Source organism: Stylophora pistillata, chromosome 14, assembly GCF_964205215.1.
Source record: "Stylophora pistillata chromosome 14, jaStyPist1.2, whole genome shotgun sequence".
Classification (NCBI taxonomy): Eukaryota; Metazoa; Cnidaria; class Anthozoa; order Scleractinia; family Pocilloporidae; genus Stylophora; species Stylophora pistillata.
This window is the reverse complement of record NC_142532.1, coordinates 4,987,743-5,007,082: the sequence shown is the minus strand read 5'-3', so window position 1 is coordinate 5,007,082 and position 19,340 is coordinate 4,987,743. Positions and strand designations below refer to the sequence as shown.

Below are 19,340 nucleotides of genomic sequence, written 5' to 3'. Positions count from 1 at the left end.
TCACATGATTGCTGCGCCAATATTTTTATTGCAGCGATGTTCAGCAATACAATAATGATCGGAGAGACCCGGTAGGTACATATAGTAAATACTCGGTATAATTTTTTTAATTCATGCAAGTACGATAGTGTATTTTTCGAATGAATGACGTAAAACCACAACCTGAACATCAAAAACATTATCAAAACAACCGATCAGAACAAAGATCAGTGTCACAAGGAGCCAATAAGAACTCAAAAGTAAAAACAAATAAGCGGCCCTAAGTGCCGGAAGGCGCGGATGACCAAGTCGCGATTGGTTTTAATTTCGAATTTGATTGGTAGAGAAAGTGGCGCGAATTTTCTGGACCAAACCAGCGGGACATTTGAGCCGAGACCAACGCCATCCCGTGCCACTGTCAACACTCTATTGAAAATTTTCTTTACCAGCCGTTTACTTTGACCATCAAGCCAGACCTACGAATTCTCGCACGCTGAAACCTCAGAATCTCGAAGATGCCATTCTTATCCCCTAGACTGCTTGCAAATAATATTTATCATGTCTTTTGTCTTAATTTTGGTCATGAAATGAAGAAAGTTTAGTTTAATGGTGTCTTTCTTTCTTATGGTTAATAATCTTTAAACATAAATTTCCTTTTACGCGTCTTAACAGGATGGTACAGAAATCCAGTGCTTTGTAGCTAAGAGTTTGGATCAAGTTGTCGGCGTCGCCCTACTTAGGCGAGAGGAGGTATCCGTTTTTCCCTTTCTTTCTCATTTTTCCGATTAGTTTTAACTGAAGTAGAAAGCCTCGGTTATACAATTTTAACCATTTCAGCCATACAGGTATTGTTTACTATGTTTTTCCTTGAAATTTTGTGCGTGAGATAGGCCAGCATTGATCCCCCTGCGTATTCCGGCGTTTGAGGAGACAGGGAAGCTGCGGTACGGACATCCGGGTCAGAAAGTTTGCTTTGTACTCGCTCCATTCGTTATAGGGATGAAACTTGAAAACACCGGAACAACTGAAACTGTATCTTTCACGAAATATTAGCTCAGTAATTTCTGTAGAAAACCTCTCTCGTTTTTAAGTTTCAATTTTCCTCTCCCATCCCCTCCCCCCCCTCCCCCGCCTTGTATTATTTTGTATTCACGCGTGGCGCGCTTGATTTTACAAATAACCAATCACGTTAAAGAACTTTTACCTTGACATTGAAAACTGACGTGGACATTTCGCGCGTTTCTTGGTTGTTGTTTCTTTTTTACGGATTTAGTTTAGTTGTTGTTTTTGAGTTTTCGTTTATGCCAGGCTGTTATCCCTCAGTTTTCTGAAGTTTTTATCGAAGCCGAATGTTCTAGTTATTTCAACAAGTTAATACATATTGAGGGAGTTTGGACTCCGGTCAATTTTTTCATCATTAAATTTTTACAATTTGGTTGAAATGTCCTACGTAAAGATAAATTTGTGCCCTCTACCTGTGTACGTCTTGGTTTGGGCTCCATGCAGAAGACAGCCTTCTTTTAACTTTCACCTTTGTCTTCCTTCTGCTCTTTTGTAGGATATAGAATATATCCGCTCTCATTTCAACATTGAGGATTTTATTTACTTCAATCATCATAAAAGAGATGAACATGGCCATCTGTTCCATTTTGCCCTTAACCCTGTATTTCAACAATATTCCAAACACTTTCTAAAGGTAGGATGTACATGTAGAAAAATGTTCCTCTTCTTCTCCTCCCCTTTGTGTTCTTTTTGTATTCACGCACTAAGCGTGACTTTACAAATTAGCCAATCACGTCAAAGAAATGGTCAAACTTTAACCTTGACATTGAATATTGAAATGGACATTTTTCTCACGTATCTCTTTGTTTTTGTTTTCGTTTTTACGGATTTAGTTGTTTTTTTATTTTTGAGTTTTCGTTCAAGCCAGTTTGTTATCCTTCAGTTTGGAATCTTTAAGAATTTTCTCAGTTTTTATTTAACCCGAAGGTTGTGGTTATTTTAATACATATAATATTTGATACATATTTTTGCGGAGTGCGGGCCCTAGCGGTTTTTTTTTTTTTTTTTTCTTCTTCTTCTTCTTTTCTTCTTCTTCTTTTACTGTAAAAACTCGTTCTTAGAGTTTTTACAGTAAAATGAGATATGTCCATAAAACATAGTAACGAACACGGCAGACTTGACGAAATTTTGTTGACGATTTTGATGGATTTGACGTAACTTGTCAAACTGTAGAAATGTTTTCAAAAGTGATGATTCTGACGCAATTCGCCAGAATCGTCAAATCCATGGCCATTCACTCGGTTTGACGAAATTTCGTCAAATCTGAAATTTTCGTTACCGCGTGAATCAAATGCATCAACAGCTTGTTACTGGTGAGTCTGGTGTGACTTTTGACAATCACGTTTGACCATTTCATGTTTCTCTCATTATAGGAGGTCCTAAGACTGGCTCACAAATCTTGCCTGTATTACCCAGTCTCTCCAAAATACACGGAAACACAACGAGTAAGTTAGCATCGACCTACAAACAGTATTTACGTCAAATATTATTTTTGCGCTCGCGATTGACATAAACATTTCGCGTGGCTTAAAAAAAAAAAACCTTCGCTAGAACTGGGAAACATCTGGTGATATTCCACAATCGATCAATCAATCAAAACTTTATTTACCCACGTAGCGTTAAGGAGCTCGTAGAGCTCGTTCAAAATACGTACGTGCCTCTAAGATTAAGAATCTAAAAAAACCTAATACATACTGTCAAGACCTAATAGATTAGAAATTTGCGATGAAGTCCTTTTTTTAAAATTAAACTCGATATGTAAGAGTGTTTAACGGTCCTAAGACGCAAATTTCTTCGCTAAAGAACTCCTTAAAGAGAACGCCGAAAGTCAACATCCCATGTTGTAAACATACGGGTGTATTTGACGCTGAACTATTTTGAAACATTTATCCTCGCGCTCAGAAAAAAAAATTGGTAAGATAGCAATCACGCTAGTCTTCCTTTGGTTTGGTAATATGCTTGACCATTGCCTCTGGATATTCTCTGTTTCTGGAAACTTAAAGTATTCGTCAAGCTTTGCTCTCGAAAGCCTGTTCGCTTCTCGGAACTGATAATGTTCGCCGACAACCAGCAGAGCATATTTTCAGCACCTAATGGAAGCTGTAGGTTTCATTCTGAAGAGAGATATTTCCATGAAGCTTTTATTGTAAATCTTGGACCATATTTAGGTTGTTTTGTACTTGTCTCCAGGGCTCCAAACCCCATACGACTGCGACGGCCCTTAATGACTTAGTCCCAATCAGGTGAGTGAAGGAATTTCATAACCACATGAAAAGTTGGACCTCTCCGCATTGGACTCCCTGTGGACACAGGAAAGTTGTAGAGAGGTAGCGGTTAAAGAGAAGAGTGGGTGTAATAGGACACATGTTTGTTCCAGGGTACTCAACTTGTCAGAATTTGGTGAACGTAGCGGTCAGTTCGCCTAAATCTTGATTGAGCTTTAAATATCCATTGAACACGCTCGTTGTCGAGAAGTTATTTTGGCAGTTAAGACGCCCTTTAGGGCGTTGAAGAGATGTTTAGTAAAACTGAATACACGACCATCCGCTTGGAAAAAAATGTACGAATATTGTAGCGAGAGCTGGCCGACAGTGGGGGCTCTACTATATTAAACGTTCAAGCGAATTTTTCCCTCCATGTCTTTCTGATGAAAGTGATATGCTCTTATCACAGAGCTCGTCGTCAAATCATATACCCAGTGGATCAACTGGGCGGAAATGCTCCATCAGATAGAATCTTAGCAGAGAAGGTAACTTGATATATTTTTTATTAAAGCAGTTGTAAAGTTAATGGCTTAGAGCCCGATATGCAAAATGACCCAGTAAGAAACAAGGACAAATCCACGTGAACCACATTAAGCGCGGGAAGACGCGTGTGGCCAAACTGCGATTGACTTTATTCTTGCAGCTGATAGGTTCGTATTCTTTACTGAAACCAATCACAACGTTATGAGGTAAACCAAAACCAGTCCACGATTAGTTTCATCATTCAGTCCAAATTTCGTTCATATTTGTATAAATTATATATATCAAATAGCTGAATACAATGAAGTTGTTTCCCATGCTTCTTGCAGTCTCTTCGACCATTACGTCTCAGATGCAAGGCCTTAGATCGTTCTGTTTGGAGCTGTGGAAGATGGGGATTCCTAATAATCTGTTTTCATTCTTTTTTTTAATTTTTTTTTTTTTCAGGAACCCTTTGCTCTGACTCATTTAAACAGAAAATTGACTTTAGAACCAAAGGTTTGTTTATCTTGTAAAATGAACTATACACCTTTTAATTTTAACCTTTCGTAACTAGTTACGGCATACGCGCTGTCCCACATCCGATAAGAAACAGCTTAAAACCCACTCAAACAACTCAATGCTTCATTGATACTGAATTGTATTTATCTGACATTCAGACTGTCAACATGGTTGCAATTAAGCATTTTGGGCTTTTAAAATTAGATTACACAGTTTTTGCGCTTTGCGTGTGTTTCTGTAAATATGTTTCCCGCGCTAGTATCCTGGTGAACTATATTACTTCACTATTTCAACATTTGAAGTGATATTATTTTTCCCGCCTTTTTAACCAAATACTTGTTTGCCACGCTGTACATGATCCGGACGTTCTCACCCTTTTGACCGGCGACACGTTTCCGCACCTTGTGCGTGTTCCTTTCTCGCGCCTTTTTAACTGACAACTTCGCTCTTACTTTGTTGGGGTTAACTTTATTCAGGCCCTACACCAGTGCATTCGCAGTGGTAACAATGTTCCACTCATTCGCTTCCAATTTCGATTTGTCTCGTGTTTCGGTTATTAACTTTCTCTGTGTGTGCAGATTAGTTGTAATTATATCGCACGAACTATCGGTATTGAAAAGATTTAAAAATGTAAATACTTCTTTTCAATTTAATTATTTGATAGGTCACTATTAATGCTCGGATCGTCGTGGTAGGAGCATCGGATGTGGGAATATCTTTCCTTGAAACTCTCTTGTTTTGGTAAGTGTGCCTCCTGTGTCTTGTAATCTGTTGTCACCCTGATAAAAACGTTCTCAGTTACACAACGTATCTCAACACAAAACTGTTGAGCTCAGCAAACACTTGACCAATCATACGGAAGCGGAAGATTATTGATGGCGTATCCGGTGGAGTGAGAAATTTCAGTAAAAATAAGTGGGCGACCTCAAGTATGGGACAATGCGAGACACTGAATCACGTTGAGAATTTGTAAATCAGATTGGCTGAGTTAGTAAGAAAAGGAATCACTATTTACATTACTTCTACACTACTGAGAATTGCTTACACTCAAGTTTGAATCAATGAAAATTGTAGAGACATGCGTTTATGCGCATTTGATCATATGTAAATGGGATTTGCGCACTACAAATATTAAACTATTATTATTATTATTATTATTATTATTATTATTTAAGTTACATATATCGAAAACTCAGTGAGCGTTTTGTATCTTATCAGTTGAGCTTCCTCACATAGAAAAAAAATAACCCGGGATAGATAACTTTGATAAGAATTTCGCATATCTGGATATGATAATAATTGTGAACCTCTTTTATATTTTAGCCCGCATCTCCGTTTCAATAATCTAACACTAGTATCAACTCATGGTTTACCAGGCCAGCTGCCTCCTGACCAGCTGCGATCAAAGTGCCTTCCTTCCAGGTATTCGTAGTTTTGGTTTCATTTGCAGTGTCTAATCCGGTGAAAAGAGTAAATTGTTTGGCACGTTTCTCGAAAGTCCCGGTAACTTAACGGGCCCGAAGCCATGTTTAAAATCAAAATTTAAAGGATAGGAAAGCAGGTTCTGGTACCCAAACCAGTCCTTTTTGTTGCTTCAGCAGATAGTTTTATTGTATCATTTTCAAAACTTATGAAATCCCCATCTTGAATGAAAACAGAACAGCTTTACGGGTCCGTTAAGTTACCGGGACTTTCGAGAAATGGGCCCCAGCAGGTTTGAAGGAACCAGTCTTGGTCAGAGGCGACGAAGAAACTCGACCCTAGACTTTTCAGATTTTCTAGATCGGAACACAGTTTGTTTTAACGAGATTACTTGCTTTTCCCCTCCCTAGTCTTTGCTATACTCAAGACGATTTCACTCACATGGCATTGGAAACCTGGATCAAGGTTGTTGAAGGAAAAGTCATAGCACTTGACAGGTATGAAGAAATTTTTAACCCTTTCACTTCCAAGATTTTATTAGTAATTCTCTTTGGTATCTTCCATACAATTGTTATAATGTTAGTTTGGAGAATTTGGTATAAGATCAGCTAATAATCCCCCGTTGATGTTTTTATTTATTCTCTTCACTTGTCTGCTTGATATTGTATTGATATTGTAAGAAGAAATTCTTTCTTGATCACTAATTGGAGTCAAAGGGCTAACCAAGTGGTGGTGTTGGTGTGAAAGGTCCTTGCTTCTTAAGAATAAATGTTTTAAAATCCTTTCTTGGTTACAGTGGATAGCTGTTCCTGAGAACTTCGTTTGATACCTAGTTGCGTAAACAGAATCGTTAAACACGATAGGATAGATTAGATTGCAGATGTTCAGGACTCGACACTAACTTCTCAACTTACTAGCGAAGTGGCTCGTGACAACTTAGATGTTGCAACAATTTCAGTTTGTTTACTAGCCAAACTGGTTGGTGGAAATCGAAAACCACTGGCCAAAAAACTGAATTTCTACTCGTCAGTGGCTAGTTGGCTACCTTAAGTGTCGAGCCTTGGATGTTTTGCTTCAGCTAACAAAATTCATTACAAACTTTCCACCTTTAATAACAGCAAGCAACTCGTGAAAACACTGGTGTGGTTGGAAATCTCTGCGATAGATTTACAAAACAAAAAAAAAATACAACAAAAAAATTCCCGATGGGACTTGACGCACTCTGCTTTCGAGAGTATTAAACCGCGGAACACAGCTCTAAGTAATAGAATCCTCACAAATTGTTTTCTTTCGTTTTTATCATCTACAGAACAAACAAAGTCGTCAAAGTGAGTGAGGGAGCCTTTGTTCCTTATGATTACCTTATTCTTTGCACTGGTCAGCAGTTTCAAATCCCAGTACCTAGTGGTGCTGATATCTCCACTTTAGTTACTACCAGTGAGGTGACAAAACCTCAAGTATCACGATACATGGGCCCTCTGCCATCTACAGTGTTCACTGTTAATACCGAAAGAGACTGTGAGAATGTGTTGAGTTTTATCCGGGGGGAATTTCTTACAGGCGAAGGTAAGCTATACAGGTTATAATGGTTTCTATGTAGTTACTGGTAGGAGATGAAGTCATGTGATGTATTCAGGAGAAAAGGATCATTTTTTTTCAATGGGCTTCCTTTTGCGATAGAGTCTCCCGGTTAGCTCAATGGATAGAGTGCTGGACTGTTGTGCGGGAGGTCTAGGGTTCAAGCCCCGGCCGGACCAACACTCAGGGTCATAAAATAATTGAGAAGAATTTGCTACCTTTCTATAACATCAAGAAATGGTTAGATATTCTGATCTTCTTGGATAGGGACGAATAAATGGAGGTCCCGTCTCCTGCAGGGTTGGGGGTAGGAGATGTTAATTTCCAACACACGAGATTACTGTGTGATGGATGTCCTCCCCTGGGGTGGGATGGGTGGGTTTATTTACAGAGGACCATGTGTTAGAAAACTCTTTACTGGGTTAATCATGTATTTACCCTCTTGAAATAAAGAACATTGTATTGTATTGTAGCCAATGGTATATACAATTTGATAAACAACAGCAGAGGTCGCAAAAGGAGCATCCCTCCGTGTAAAATTTTACAAGACCATATATCACACTTCAAGTTTCTTTGAGCATATGCATCTTTTGTTCACAAATAGATACGTGTGTGATGTGAGTTACATTTGAGGAATGTTTGTAAGATATCAGTTTACTTAATACTCCTCTCTCCTAAAAAACATCTTCATAGTTCAGTTGGTCGCAGCGTCCAACTAGTTTATACCGGAGGAACACGTTTGGTTTGGGCTTCTTTTCTTACAATTTCTCCAATTTCGGTCAAGTCGGGGATTATTTCGCCATTCATCGAGGAATTTGTAAGAGGAATTTTCAATGGGGTGCTAAAGTAATTTAGGACTGCTTTTGGTTTTTTCTTTACCTCGCTCTGCGATTGGTCAACAAATTTAGCGCCATCTTCCCAACCAATCATAAACAAAACTATAAACAATAGGAACTTGGTCACTCACGTTTCCCGCGCTTCCAGCAGTTTGCCTGTTTCTATTCTAAATTCTTATTGGCTCCTTGTGATCCTTGTGATATTTTCCTTTCTTATGATTGGCTGTTGTGATTGCTCCATCAAAAAGTGCTCTGCTTCAGTTATTTGTCCTAGGCAATTTTGTTTTTTCTTCAGGAAAAGCGCTTGTGTACGGAAACACTCTGGAGGCTTTCTCCATGGTGCAAACCCTTCTAGCTGCGGGTCTCCCCGGATCACGTGTTGTGCTCGTGCAACCCCCAGTCTCGTTACCAACCTGTTTTAACAACCCGTTTATTGAGGATGCGGTTACCGCTGCACTACAAGAATGCGGTAAGAGTCTCTACACCTATCACTGTGCATGGTAATACTCTTTATTTACTCTTTATTTTCTTCGTTGTTTATGTTTTTTGCCCAGAGTTTTGGCCAAATGGTTAACATACATAATTAACAGTCATATTTTGTGGTGCAGTTAATGCCGCTTAACCTTAGCCTTTCACTACCAGCAGCGATGAATAAAGAAAAATATCAAACAAGAATTATAAGTAATGTAATGTGACAGACAGTATGAAAAGTACTACATAGATCTTGAAAAGAACTTTTTAGAGAAAAAGAAGAAATCTCTTGAAGTTTAGTTGAATTTCGTCAGGACTTTCCTACGAGTTCGCTAACGGATTTTACAAACTTCTCAAAATATTGCGAACTGGAACAGTTAAGCACACAGCGTTCTTAAATTCTGTCATTCAGCAACTGGCGTCGACCTTATATTTCGACTCTTTTCTGTAGCATATTATTCTTTTGTTCTAAAATCGTAACATTTCGCTCAGAAAAACAGCGTGCGAGTAGGTACCCCGTTGCTAAATTCAAATTATATATAAATTTGTCTACTTATTATACTGGATAATGTACTCGCATAAAAACCGCCTCTTGTTTGGGTTAGTTACCACAAACCGTTAAAGTCACTACGAACCGTTTTTAATTTTTTTTTCTTCCCAAAGGAGTGGCGTGTCATGTTGGCTTTACCCTGGCCCAGTGGAATGAGGGGAAGGTTGACCAGCCGCTGTCACGTGCTACATTTACGTCAGAAAACAAACCACTCAGTGTAGACTGTGAGGTAAGCTTCTTTGAGACAAAGATAAAAAGAAGAATCTTTGCACAAATTTACACGATTCTTTAATTGCGGTAGCCACTGTTGCTCTGTTAGGAACCGGGAACCCTTTACTTGGAGCGTTCAACTCCCATACTGAGCCTTTGTCACGATATTTTCACAGAATGGTTTATTTTTAGACTATCTTTTCCCGGGAAGCATGTCGGCGACCTTCCTACATGTTTACATGATGTTTCTGTTTTCATTTTTCAGGCGTTTTTCTGTTTCCAATCCAAGAAGGTTGATCACGACGCATTTAAAGGTAATGTTTTATTTTTACGTCATTGCTATATACTATTTAATTGAATATTTGTTCGTTTATTGATTCATTTCTCCATTCATTTTAGCCATTAATGACAGCTGTCTCGTGTTTGACGGGAGATTGGTCATCGACGCAGATTTCCACACAAATGACCCATGCATCAGGGCTGCAGGGCCATTAACAAAATTCCAGCGAAGATACCATGCAGAATCTTGGTACAGTTTAATTGTCATAATTAGCTGTGTACGGTTGTCATAATTATTGGTAGCTTCTAGATTTCAATTTTTTTTTTCCGGGGGAGCATGCGCTCGGATCCCCCAAGGTGAAAGGGGCCTTACGGCCTCGTTTTCGGGCATAGGGGCCTATTGCACTTTAGGTGACCGCTCATGGAAAAAGTTGTTGAAACCCCTGGAAACTGCATTGCGTGTATTTATGAATTTTTGGCCATTCATTATCTTTGTCTTTTCATTTTCAGGACTCATGGAAACTTCAACTCCAAGGAGGTCGGCGAAGAACTGGCCCAGTCTTTGTTGACGCTGTTCGACCCCACCCTAGACGCCATGCTTCTCGACACGGAGACTCCACAAGAGCAGCAGTTACTGATACCAATATACACCAAACCGAAGACAATCTCTGCTATGTTGCCAGGTGAGGCGACCTCCACAGCTTAGAAAATTCAGCACACAATTTGTATCACTGCGTTCTTGGATATTCGTTGAAAAGAACTCGCGCTACACTCTTTATAATTTAGAAGAAAAAAGAAGAAACGAAAGTGACAAGCATTATAGACCAGTTTTGGTTGAATTTTGTGGTTGAGTGTTTTTTTTTTAGTATTGTTCGTTTGCTTTACGTCACTCTGTGAAGCTAGCGCTGCCTTCAACCACTCTGTCACTCTCGCTTTAATTCAGCGTGTTCTCATACTTTTCAACTAGTTCTTGAAGCATAACTAGGAAAATCTTCGACTCACACATGCACTTTATAGCCTTAACAACTTTTTTGTAGCTTTGAACTACCCTTCCAAGACAATTAATTTGGTTTTACAACTTAAGAAGGGCTAACGCTTGAAACGTCAGATTTGGAAACTCCTCACGATGGCCAACTTACGTTATTAACACATTTGTGTCGTACAAATATCAAGAAATTTACAACTCTGTACCAAGGTCCTAAAATTTGGAACCCTTCCTGCTTTATTCATTCGTTAAGTCTTGCCAATATAAAAAGACGATAGTGTTTTTTATTTGAAAAATCACTGACTCGATCAGGACGCACATTCGCATCAGTTATTTTTTTAAATATGTTGTTGTAAGTGATGTGGTTTCTTCCTTATGCCCGGTAGTTTCTTGAGGTCTCCTCGCCTTATAATTTTAAAGCTGTAATTTTAATTTTTTTTTTCTTGTTAAAAAAAGGCAGATAAACGATGATGATGATGATGATTAAACGAAATTATCTTGTAATACCCCAACAACGCAGCAACACATTTTCTTAACAAACTTATCCTTTTTGCCTCTCAAGACAATCCGTTAATTTTGGGATACTTCTTACTATTCACGTACCACCTGTAATTTTGGACGTTTATTTAAACAACCGAAGTTTATAGTATTTTGCACGTGGGTAAACTTTCAAGTCAACTACGGCTAAATCCTTTCGCTCAGCAGAATATGGTCATCAATTAACTTATTAAATAGTAGGTGTACCTGTAAAGGCTTACAAATAATGAACGTAACGATCCATGTATTGCAGGGGGATACAATTATTTGCAAGTCGGTAAACCAGGCTTGAATATTCCACTAGACGCTCACATGGTTCAACCTGAATATGTAAGTAATGAGAAGGTGTTATAGAAAATATTGTTCTTTTCACTTTGGTTCTGTACCTGAATGAACGTTTAAACGTTTTTATCAGGATGTAGAGTCAGGTTATGATGCAGGTTATGACGTTTTTATCAGGATGTAGAGTCAGGTTATGGATGATGACGCTTCGACTGGTATACTACTAGTCTTTATCAGGCGATGGGTTCAAGAGTTTTGTGTCGCTTTTTATAGTACGTTGGTTTGCTGTTATTGGTGTGTTTGGCGCGTTGTCATTGATGTATTTCAATCCTCATTTTCATTACAACACCTTGTTATAGGGGTGTAGCATGCACCAGAAAGTATATCATTTTCATCTCCGCCATTAAAAAAATGTATCAGAGATTGCAGTATTCAAGCAGAGTACGACATTTTTTAATTTCGAAGACATGCTTCGATGTTACGAACATCATCGTCAGTTACAGACTATTTGAAAAACCGTTAGGACTATATAACAACTAGGCGAAACGTGCATAATTAATTATGATTACGTGACAAAAATTACATATTTGAGTGAGTAACAAAGTGTTGGAAAGGATATAGAGCCTAAAGCGTAAGCGTCATGTTGACGTGAAGAACTTGTTGGTTTAAATTGGGCTTTTCCCAGTTTATGTGCATAGCCTCCTTAAGTTTAAGTTGAAATTTAGGAGGGGCGGAATCAAGGATTTCAAAACAATCCGCAGAGCAAGATTGACGACAACTTTCTGAGTTTTGTAAATGTTTGAAGATATGTGAGGACTTGTCTGAAGAGAGATGTTCACGGACGCGTGTGGAATACCAATCAACTTTGCAGGCTGGCCGCTGCTTGGCACATGAATTCTTGATTCAAAAAAGCACTTTTTTCTTTATTGCAGGGCAGGGAACTTATCACTGGTAAAGACCATGAGCAAGGTTACTTCCGCTTGCACGTGAATCAGCACCGCTCCATAGAGACAATCACGTGCTACACCCGCCAGGTAACTGTGACTATCACGTGTTTAGTTGTAAAGGGCACGTGTTCCTAGAGAAGCGATGACAGATGGGTGGTTTACAATTCTCATCATAAAATCCAAACCTGTACACTATAAACGCGGTGAATTCCTCTAGATATTCCTTCATTCTGATTTTGCACTTTTAAAATTCTAATTTTAGAAATTAGTAGTCGCCATATTCAAAGTGAAGACGCCAACCTGTCGTCCTGTCACACTGTTTCCTTTTTTTACCTCATGGTATGACGCAAGTCAAGCTATAGGGTTTAGGGGTTGGGGGCGAGATTCAATTAAAAATCACTCACTCACTTTGTTAGATATTAATTTATGCATTAGACCTGGATTAAACACTTTTTTCCCCCTCCCCGACAAGTTTACCTGTTCAAAGTCACGGTGTACGTATATTTGGGGGGTGGTACAAAAGGCGAGAATATGCCGAACTACTTGGACAGATTCAAAATGGCGTCCTGTCCCTTGAAGCGTGATGGTTTTTTTATTCCAAACTTGATCAAAACATACCTTTGTGGAGCCAAAAATGGAAAGGAAATATGCTACAGAATACTTGACTGCATAGAAATGGGCGCCTGAGTCGTAAAAGTGACGACAACATGAACGATTCATGCGTGAAGACCCAAACAGCGCGAAGTGAGCTTAAGCTTAAACACTGCTTTTCTTAGCGTGTTAAACCCCAATCGTAATGCGCACGTACTCTCACGACTATTACTCCTTCTTAAATCAGTTTTCCAACAAAAACAAAAAAAGTGCATACCTTAAAGTGTCGCTCCTTGTGATGAGTTCCACAAATAAATTACGGTTGCCTGAACAACCCAGTAAATAAAAACGCCATTAATGCTTCACTACCACATTTCCATCCCTCAAATTTGGACAATGCAAACCAATACCGGTATCTTAACTAATTATTCACACATTCGCAATTTAAGACAATATTTCTCCATCAAAACGCTTACAAACACAATAATTGTGCCAGCGTTGCCCACGATCAAAAAATCTTTCCAAAGAAAGCCAGATTGCAGGTTACGTCAAGGGCGCCAAAACTTCTTACCATGAGGTTGCTCTGAGGAGCCTTTGATTTTATTCTTTTGTGATAGGAGCTTGATACAAGTAACCTTCTGTGTTTGTATGCCCTTCATGAGCGATACCTGAACAATTTGTTACAACGATTCGACGAAGGGCTTATAGATGATTTCTACAGGTACAAAAACGAAGAGTTTTTATATACTTACTGTGGGGTTTGTCCGTTGGATTTTATACTGTTGTGAAATGAAAACCAGTGAATAGACGGGCACTAAGATTAGTGGGCAGGCGGCTAGAAGTAGAGATAAACAGACAGTCAGACAGGCACTGAGAAAAATAGACAGGCAGATAGGCAGATAGACAGATAATGAGATAGATGGAAAGGCAGATGGATAAAAAGTTACCTAGACAGATAGACATACAGATACATACAGTCAGGTACACAGATAACAGATAGACAGTTAGCCAGATAGATAGACAGACAATTTGGTTTCATCACCTAAGTCAATAACGTAAACTGGCCTCTGTAAAGAGTTTCTAAAACTAACGTTTAGAGCGTTAGCCCTTCGTCAGAGCGACAGACAAACATTTAGCCAGAAAGACAAACAATTACACAGACACACAGACAAAGAGATGGACGGAAAAATCGGCTGACAGGCTGCAACCAGGCTGATAGAAAAACGGACAGTCATTCAAGAAGGCAGTTAATGCACAGTTAGTTTGGGAAATATTGCTGATATTGACATATCCAAATTATTGACTTGTCACAGCTTGACTCAAGTCCTGAAATGTTTCTTTGTGTATATTCTAGCTTTTTCCGCGAGTCCTGGTGCCTTGCAGTTTTCCACGACAGATTCAAAGATTTCAGAGATGAGATAAGAGAACTTCTTGTGGCAAAACCTGTGAGTAGAATGTTTGAAATGATTTTATGGCATAGTTTTTACAGCAGTTTGTTTTAAGTGTCGAAAAACCAAAACCAAAGAAATCGCAACTACCAATAAGAACAAAGGTTGACATCATCATTAACCAATGGGAAGTCAATGTAATAACAGGCAGCCTGCCTGAAGCGCGGGAAAACGCGGGTGACCAAGTTGGGATTGGTTTTAGTTCTGCATCTGATTGGTTGATGGAGTGGCGCGAGTTTTCTGGACCAATCACAGAGCAAAGTAAAACAAAACCAAAGCAGTCCAGGATCACTTTCGATGCTCAATTACAAACTTCTCTGTTGTGGTTCTCAATGCCAAGTATGAGCTAGCTGTGAAGTTTAATGGAAATTATTAAAACTGAATTATTTGAAGTAAAATTGAAAATTCAGTGAACGCTGCCGTCAATATCTTTATATAGTTTCCTTTAATCCTTAGTTTGTTTTACTTTTCCAATATTTATTCTAGAATTTGGTAACTTTGGCTTTGAGTTTATTTAGTGCGCGTTGTGACTATTATTTCATGACTCTAAATGCGTTTGTATCAACCCTTAAACAGTTCATATAATAACCTGAATAACACGGGATTGGTTCTTACGATCTGTTGGGGGACAGACGCATAGATGATGTCACCATGAACATTTTATTGCTTCTTTATCATATAAAACAAATAGATTCAACGTTACCATACGTTTGTCAAGTAATAGCTCAGAGAAGACAAGAAGAACAGTGGCCTCCTGTGTCACTTTTTTTTCTTATGGCATTTTGACGACGTCTCTGATCAACAACTGAACAGAAGCACAGCAACATGGGATCTAAATTTTAACTTCATTCATTTCTCGAGATCACTTATACTGACTGACAGGCGCAATAACTTGCGTAAATCTTTGAAATAGTGCACGGCATCATCATCCCTCACGATGCCGTGGATCGGCGGAAGCTTGGATTTTAAATTTTACTTTTAAGACAGCAATTTAAAGCCTTATTGGAACAGTTTGCATGTTTAATTATGCTGCTGAAGGACAACGTGAACAGATCTTTGAAATAGTATTTCGGTGCGATCCTGACCTAATGCTTAAAGTTGTGTTACCGGAATTTCGTACCAATTTTGTTTACGTAAGTCTAAAATAAAAGAAAAAGGAGTCAAACTAACTTATCCTTCCTCCCTCAGTCTGCTGATGTACCGTCATTGGAGGAAAAAGTACGAAAGATGATCGACGAAGACTTAGCGGTAAGTTGCTATGACGTTCAAGCAGTGTTTGCTGTACATGCACAAGTCGACAAAACTGGTCTCGATAGCTTTGATATAAATGGTTACAAAACAGGTTTTCATTTATGAATTGAAACTGAAAAACGTCCTTTAAAAGTAGTACCCTACGACTGGTGCTTGAATGCTTAGGCTCGAGGATTTCGTCGAAGGGCATTTCGGGTAAGATTACTCTAACAAACACAATGATGAGTACCTCGATAAAGTACCGCTCAGCGGATTTATTATGAATTGTTACACACTTAAAGGGCCTTGCGAGCAGGCCCTCATGTTTATACCCTCACGGAAAGATTTGAGACGAGTTGAGGAGAGGTTTGCCAGGGGCAGGCACAAATCACGTTGCTTAAGGCCCCATACATCCCCGCTTGTGAAGTAATGTCAAAGGGCTCATAATGAGGGCTTGGCCACAAACTTTTAAGTAAGAACCACCTCACACAGCAAAATAAACACGAAGTTGGAGCCTAGCAGTTCTCTTTCGACGATTTCTCACACATTAGGCGATTTAAATCGTAAGAACGCTGAAACCATCTCGTACGTTATACTTAACAACACCAATAAATGCTGTGAAACTTCAAGTAAATCGCACACACTAGACTTTCATTTGCACGGAGACTTCCCCTGCTGCCTAAGAAACTTCCACAGAACAGCCAGCTATGCAAATCAAGAGTTAAGTAGCATTAAAAACAGCGTAATTTTTTTCACTTTTTATTTTCAGTTGACCAAGGATCAGCGTCGCGTTCTCTCAGACTCGTACGTGGCCTCAACTGCGAAAAAGGCAATCGAACAAAGGTTGCTGGGATTCCTCAGTTACAACTCCAATCACCTACCCATGTATGCTAAACCTGGCATGGTGTGATGTCATTTGACGCGTCATTATTTCCCTTTTGTAAATAAGCGTGGTACTATTCGTTGATTTTACCACCTGAGTGTTACGCAGGTTCATCGGAAAGTCCATCGAGTTTTGATAAATTTACAAAGTCTTGTGTACAATATATTATCTTTATGAAGTCTTGTGTACAATAGATTATCTTTACGAAGTGTCGAATTGAATGGAAAATAAAAAATATGAGGACAATAACAAACTGTTATATGTATATGTTCGACGATCCAGAAATCTAAAAGAAAAAAGTCTAAAAAAATCTATATTCAACGTGGATTATTTAGAGGCTTCCTTACCTCGACAGGCGAAGCTCGTGCCAGCAGACAAAATGGTGGCGTTTTTATTTTGGGCTCGATTCACTTTCGCTTGTAAGCTTTCTTGTTTGCGGCAACATTTCTTCCAAGCTGGGTCCGATCCTAGATCCACCCTTTGTAAGAAAACCCAATCATCTGTTGATCATTTATTTCAATAAAATTTGGTGAGGATCCAAAAGTGGCTATTTCATTTTAAATGGCAGCAAAACATCCAAAGCGTTCGAGGAAAGGTGTTCAATGCGTTCAAGGAGTTTGAGGCAAGGCGTTAAAAGTCGATAATTTTGTGGTAAGTACGACCTTTGATAACTTGGAAAGTGTGGCTGATTGGAAATACATCACATCTACATATTCATAATCATTTTTATATCTCGACAAGAAAATAGGAGCTGTTCTTGTGACCGAAATATTTAAGGGCGATTGACACTGTACGACTTTTCAGTTAAAAGAATATCGTTAAGACCGACCAGCTTACGATAAATTATAATAAAGGTGTCGTGAGATTTGTGATCTAATTGGAGTCGAAACTTCTTTGTTTGTGCTGTATGTGCGAGCCTTTTTTTTTCTTTTCCGAATGAAGGTAGATTTTTTTTTTACCTTACACCAGCAATTTGAATATTTTTTGTGACGGAAGTTCTATTTCAGTTTCTTGTGTTTGGATTTAGTGTTTGGTTTTGGTGTTTTGGTTTTAGCACATTAATTCGTTGCTATGGTAAGCATCTTAGCCTAGCTAATTTAGCACTATTCTCTTCCTGCCTGTTCGACTGAAACCCAATGCAATTTATCTTAAGAAAGATCGTTATTATGAACTTCTAACAAACTCCAAACCCGAGGTAGGTTTCGTACTTCGAGGTTGTCCCCTTTAACCTTTTTTTATAATGATTCTAACCTCATAATCACTGATCTATTTAGTGCTTTTATTATTCAACTACACTCCGTAGAGTACAAATATCACGCAATATTTGTACTCCAGAGAACCGGTTAGACAGGTTTTCTCATCGCGCAAGCGAAGAATTGGATTGAAGGTTACGAAAAACAAATGGCGGAAATTTGAACCATATTTCTGACGACGAAGAGTCGGAATGGCAGGCCAATATAGATCCAAGTTTATTAGATGAATCGAACGAATAATAAGAGCTACCCAACAAGACGTCTAATAAGATATATTTATTTCATCCTTGCATTTCAGAGACGGTTTTATTTCAGTTTCTTACTTTTGGTTTCCTCAGTGATGCGGTAAGAATACGAATCAATACTCGCGCGCATTTATTTTTTTTGTTTTCCCTTTTTTTTTTCAGATGTAAGCAGGTAATCAACTAATCTACAGCCTTCTTTTCTCTTTTGCGTAGAAAATAAAACAGTCTGCACAGAAAATTGCTTGAGGTTCATGGTTGAAGATTTAAAATTCTAAACAGTCAAACTGATGAAGATTTGTTATTAAAAGATGTCTGTAAAATGAATACGCCTACACCGCCTTAGCGGTTTGGCATTAAGAACCGTCAAGTAATTCTCCTTTGAAGCATCTTTACATTTTCACAGAAATCACTTTGAAGAATTTAGTTTTTGATCAAAATAACAATCTCAAGTTAAGTATGATGGACGATCCTCGCAGTAGATAGCGCTATTTAGGCAATAGCGAAAAACAGACCTGAAAAAAATCAGGCCTGTACGGGATTCGAACCACTGACCTCTGCGATACTAGTGCAGCGCTCTACCAATTGAGCTAACAAGCCAACTGGGAGCAGGCCGTTAAGTTGATTCGTAATAAACCCGTGAAAGTGATAAATGAGATACAATGAATATATGAAGTTCATATATTTTTGAAATTTTTTTCAGGTCTGATTTTCACTATTGCTCAAATAGTGCTTTACTGCGAAGGATCGTGCATATATACGTTTCATAACCGCAGTTCATACATATCTTTCATATGTTTGTTGTTGTTTAAAATTTTTTAAAGAACTAATTTAAAAAACAAACAAACAAAAAACAAATGCGAAGGCTGTGACCTCAAATCAGATTCTTTATGTTTCCTTTTTCTTTTTGTTTCTTTTTGTTATTTTATTTCACAGAAGGCTTCTACTAAACAGCCGCGGTGAATAACCCAGAAGGAATCCTGAAAACCATCGGGATAGGTTTGAATGTTGCTACATTTCTTCTCAAGACTGGTCGTGGCCTACAAGCGACTGAATTATACGATGAAATTTTAATTCTACTCAACAATCTGGAAGTTAGTTATAACCTTGATATCACCTGGATGCTATTTAATAATAATAATAATAATAATAATAATAATAATAACTTTTATTTATATAGCGCTCATATCCTGAGATGATGGCACTTTACAACACTGTGCGGGGGACTTTACCAGACTGCTAAGCAGTTTACAATCAAATAAAGGCGAATCTAACAGATGCCCCCTCCCCCCAATTCCCAGTAAACAGGC

The 19,340-nt window shown here is 38.5% G+C and overlaps 1 protein-coding gene across 3 annotated transcripts in view; it reads left to right on the top strand.

Annotated features, from left to right (window-relative positions):
- Positions 1-17,078, top strand: part of LOC111327584 (cilia- and flagella-associated protein 61) — a 30,938-nt gene extending 13,860 nt beyond the window's left edge. For all 3 annotated transcript variants that reach the window (XM_088745884.1, XM_088745882.1, XM_088745883.1), the window contains exons 17-38: positions 35-71; positions 652-729; positions 1,538-1,675; positions 2,415-2,486; positions 3,232-3,284; positions 3,715-3,790; positions 4,233-4,283; positions 4,951-5,027; positions 5,610-5,708; positions 6,119-6,205; positions 7,018-7,274; positions 8,418-8,591; positions 9,257-9,372; positions 9,619-9,667; positions 9,753-9,882; positions 10,143-10,315; positions 11,408-11,484; positions 12,369-12,470; positions 13,592-13,695; positions 14,329-14,419; positions 15,611-15,670; positions 16,422-17,078. In XM_088745884.1, the coding sequence (XP_088602010.1) occupies positions 35-71; positions 652-729; positions 1,538-1,675; positions 2,415-2,486; positions 3,232-3,284; positions 3,715-3,790; positions 4,233-4,283; positions 4,951-5,027; positions 5,610-5,708; positions 6,119-6,205; positions 7,018-7,274; positions 8,418-8,591; positions 9,257-9,372; positions 9,619-9,667; positions 9,753-9,882; positions 10,143-10,315; positions 11,408-11,484; positions 12,369-12,470; positions 13,592-13,695; positions 14,329-14,419; positions 15,611-15,670; positions 16,422-16,562 (2,242 nt within the window). In that variant the 3' untranslated portion in view covers positions 16,563-17,078. The remainder of the gene's footprint in view (positions 1-34; positions 72-651; positions 730-1,537; positions 1,676-2,414; positions 2,487-3,231; positions 3,285-3,714; positions 3,791-4,232; positions 4,284-4,950; positions 5,028-5,609; positions 5,709-6,118; positions 6,206-7,017; positions 7,275-8,417; positions 8,592-9,256; positions 9,373-9,618; positions 9,668-9,752; positions 9,883-10,142; positions 10,316-11,407; positions 11,485-12,368; positions 12,471-13,591; positions 13,696-14,328; positions 14,420-15,610; positions 15,671-16,421) is intronic.
- Positions 17,079-19,340: the final 2,262 nt, after the last annotated feature.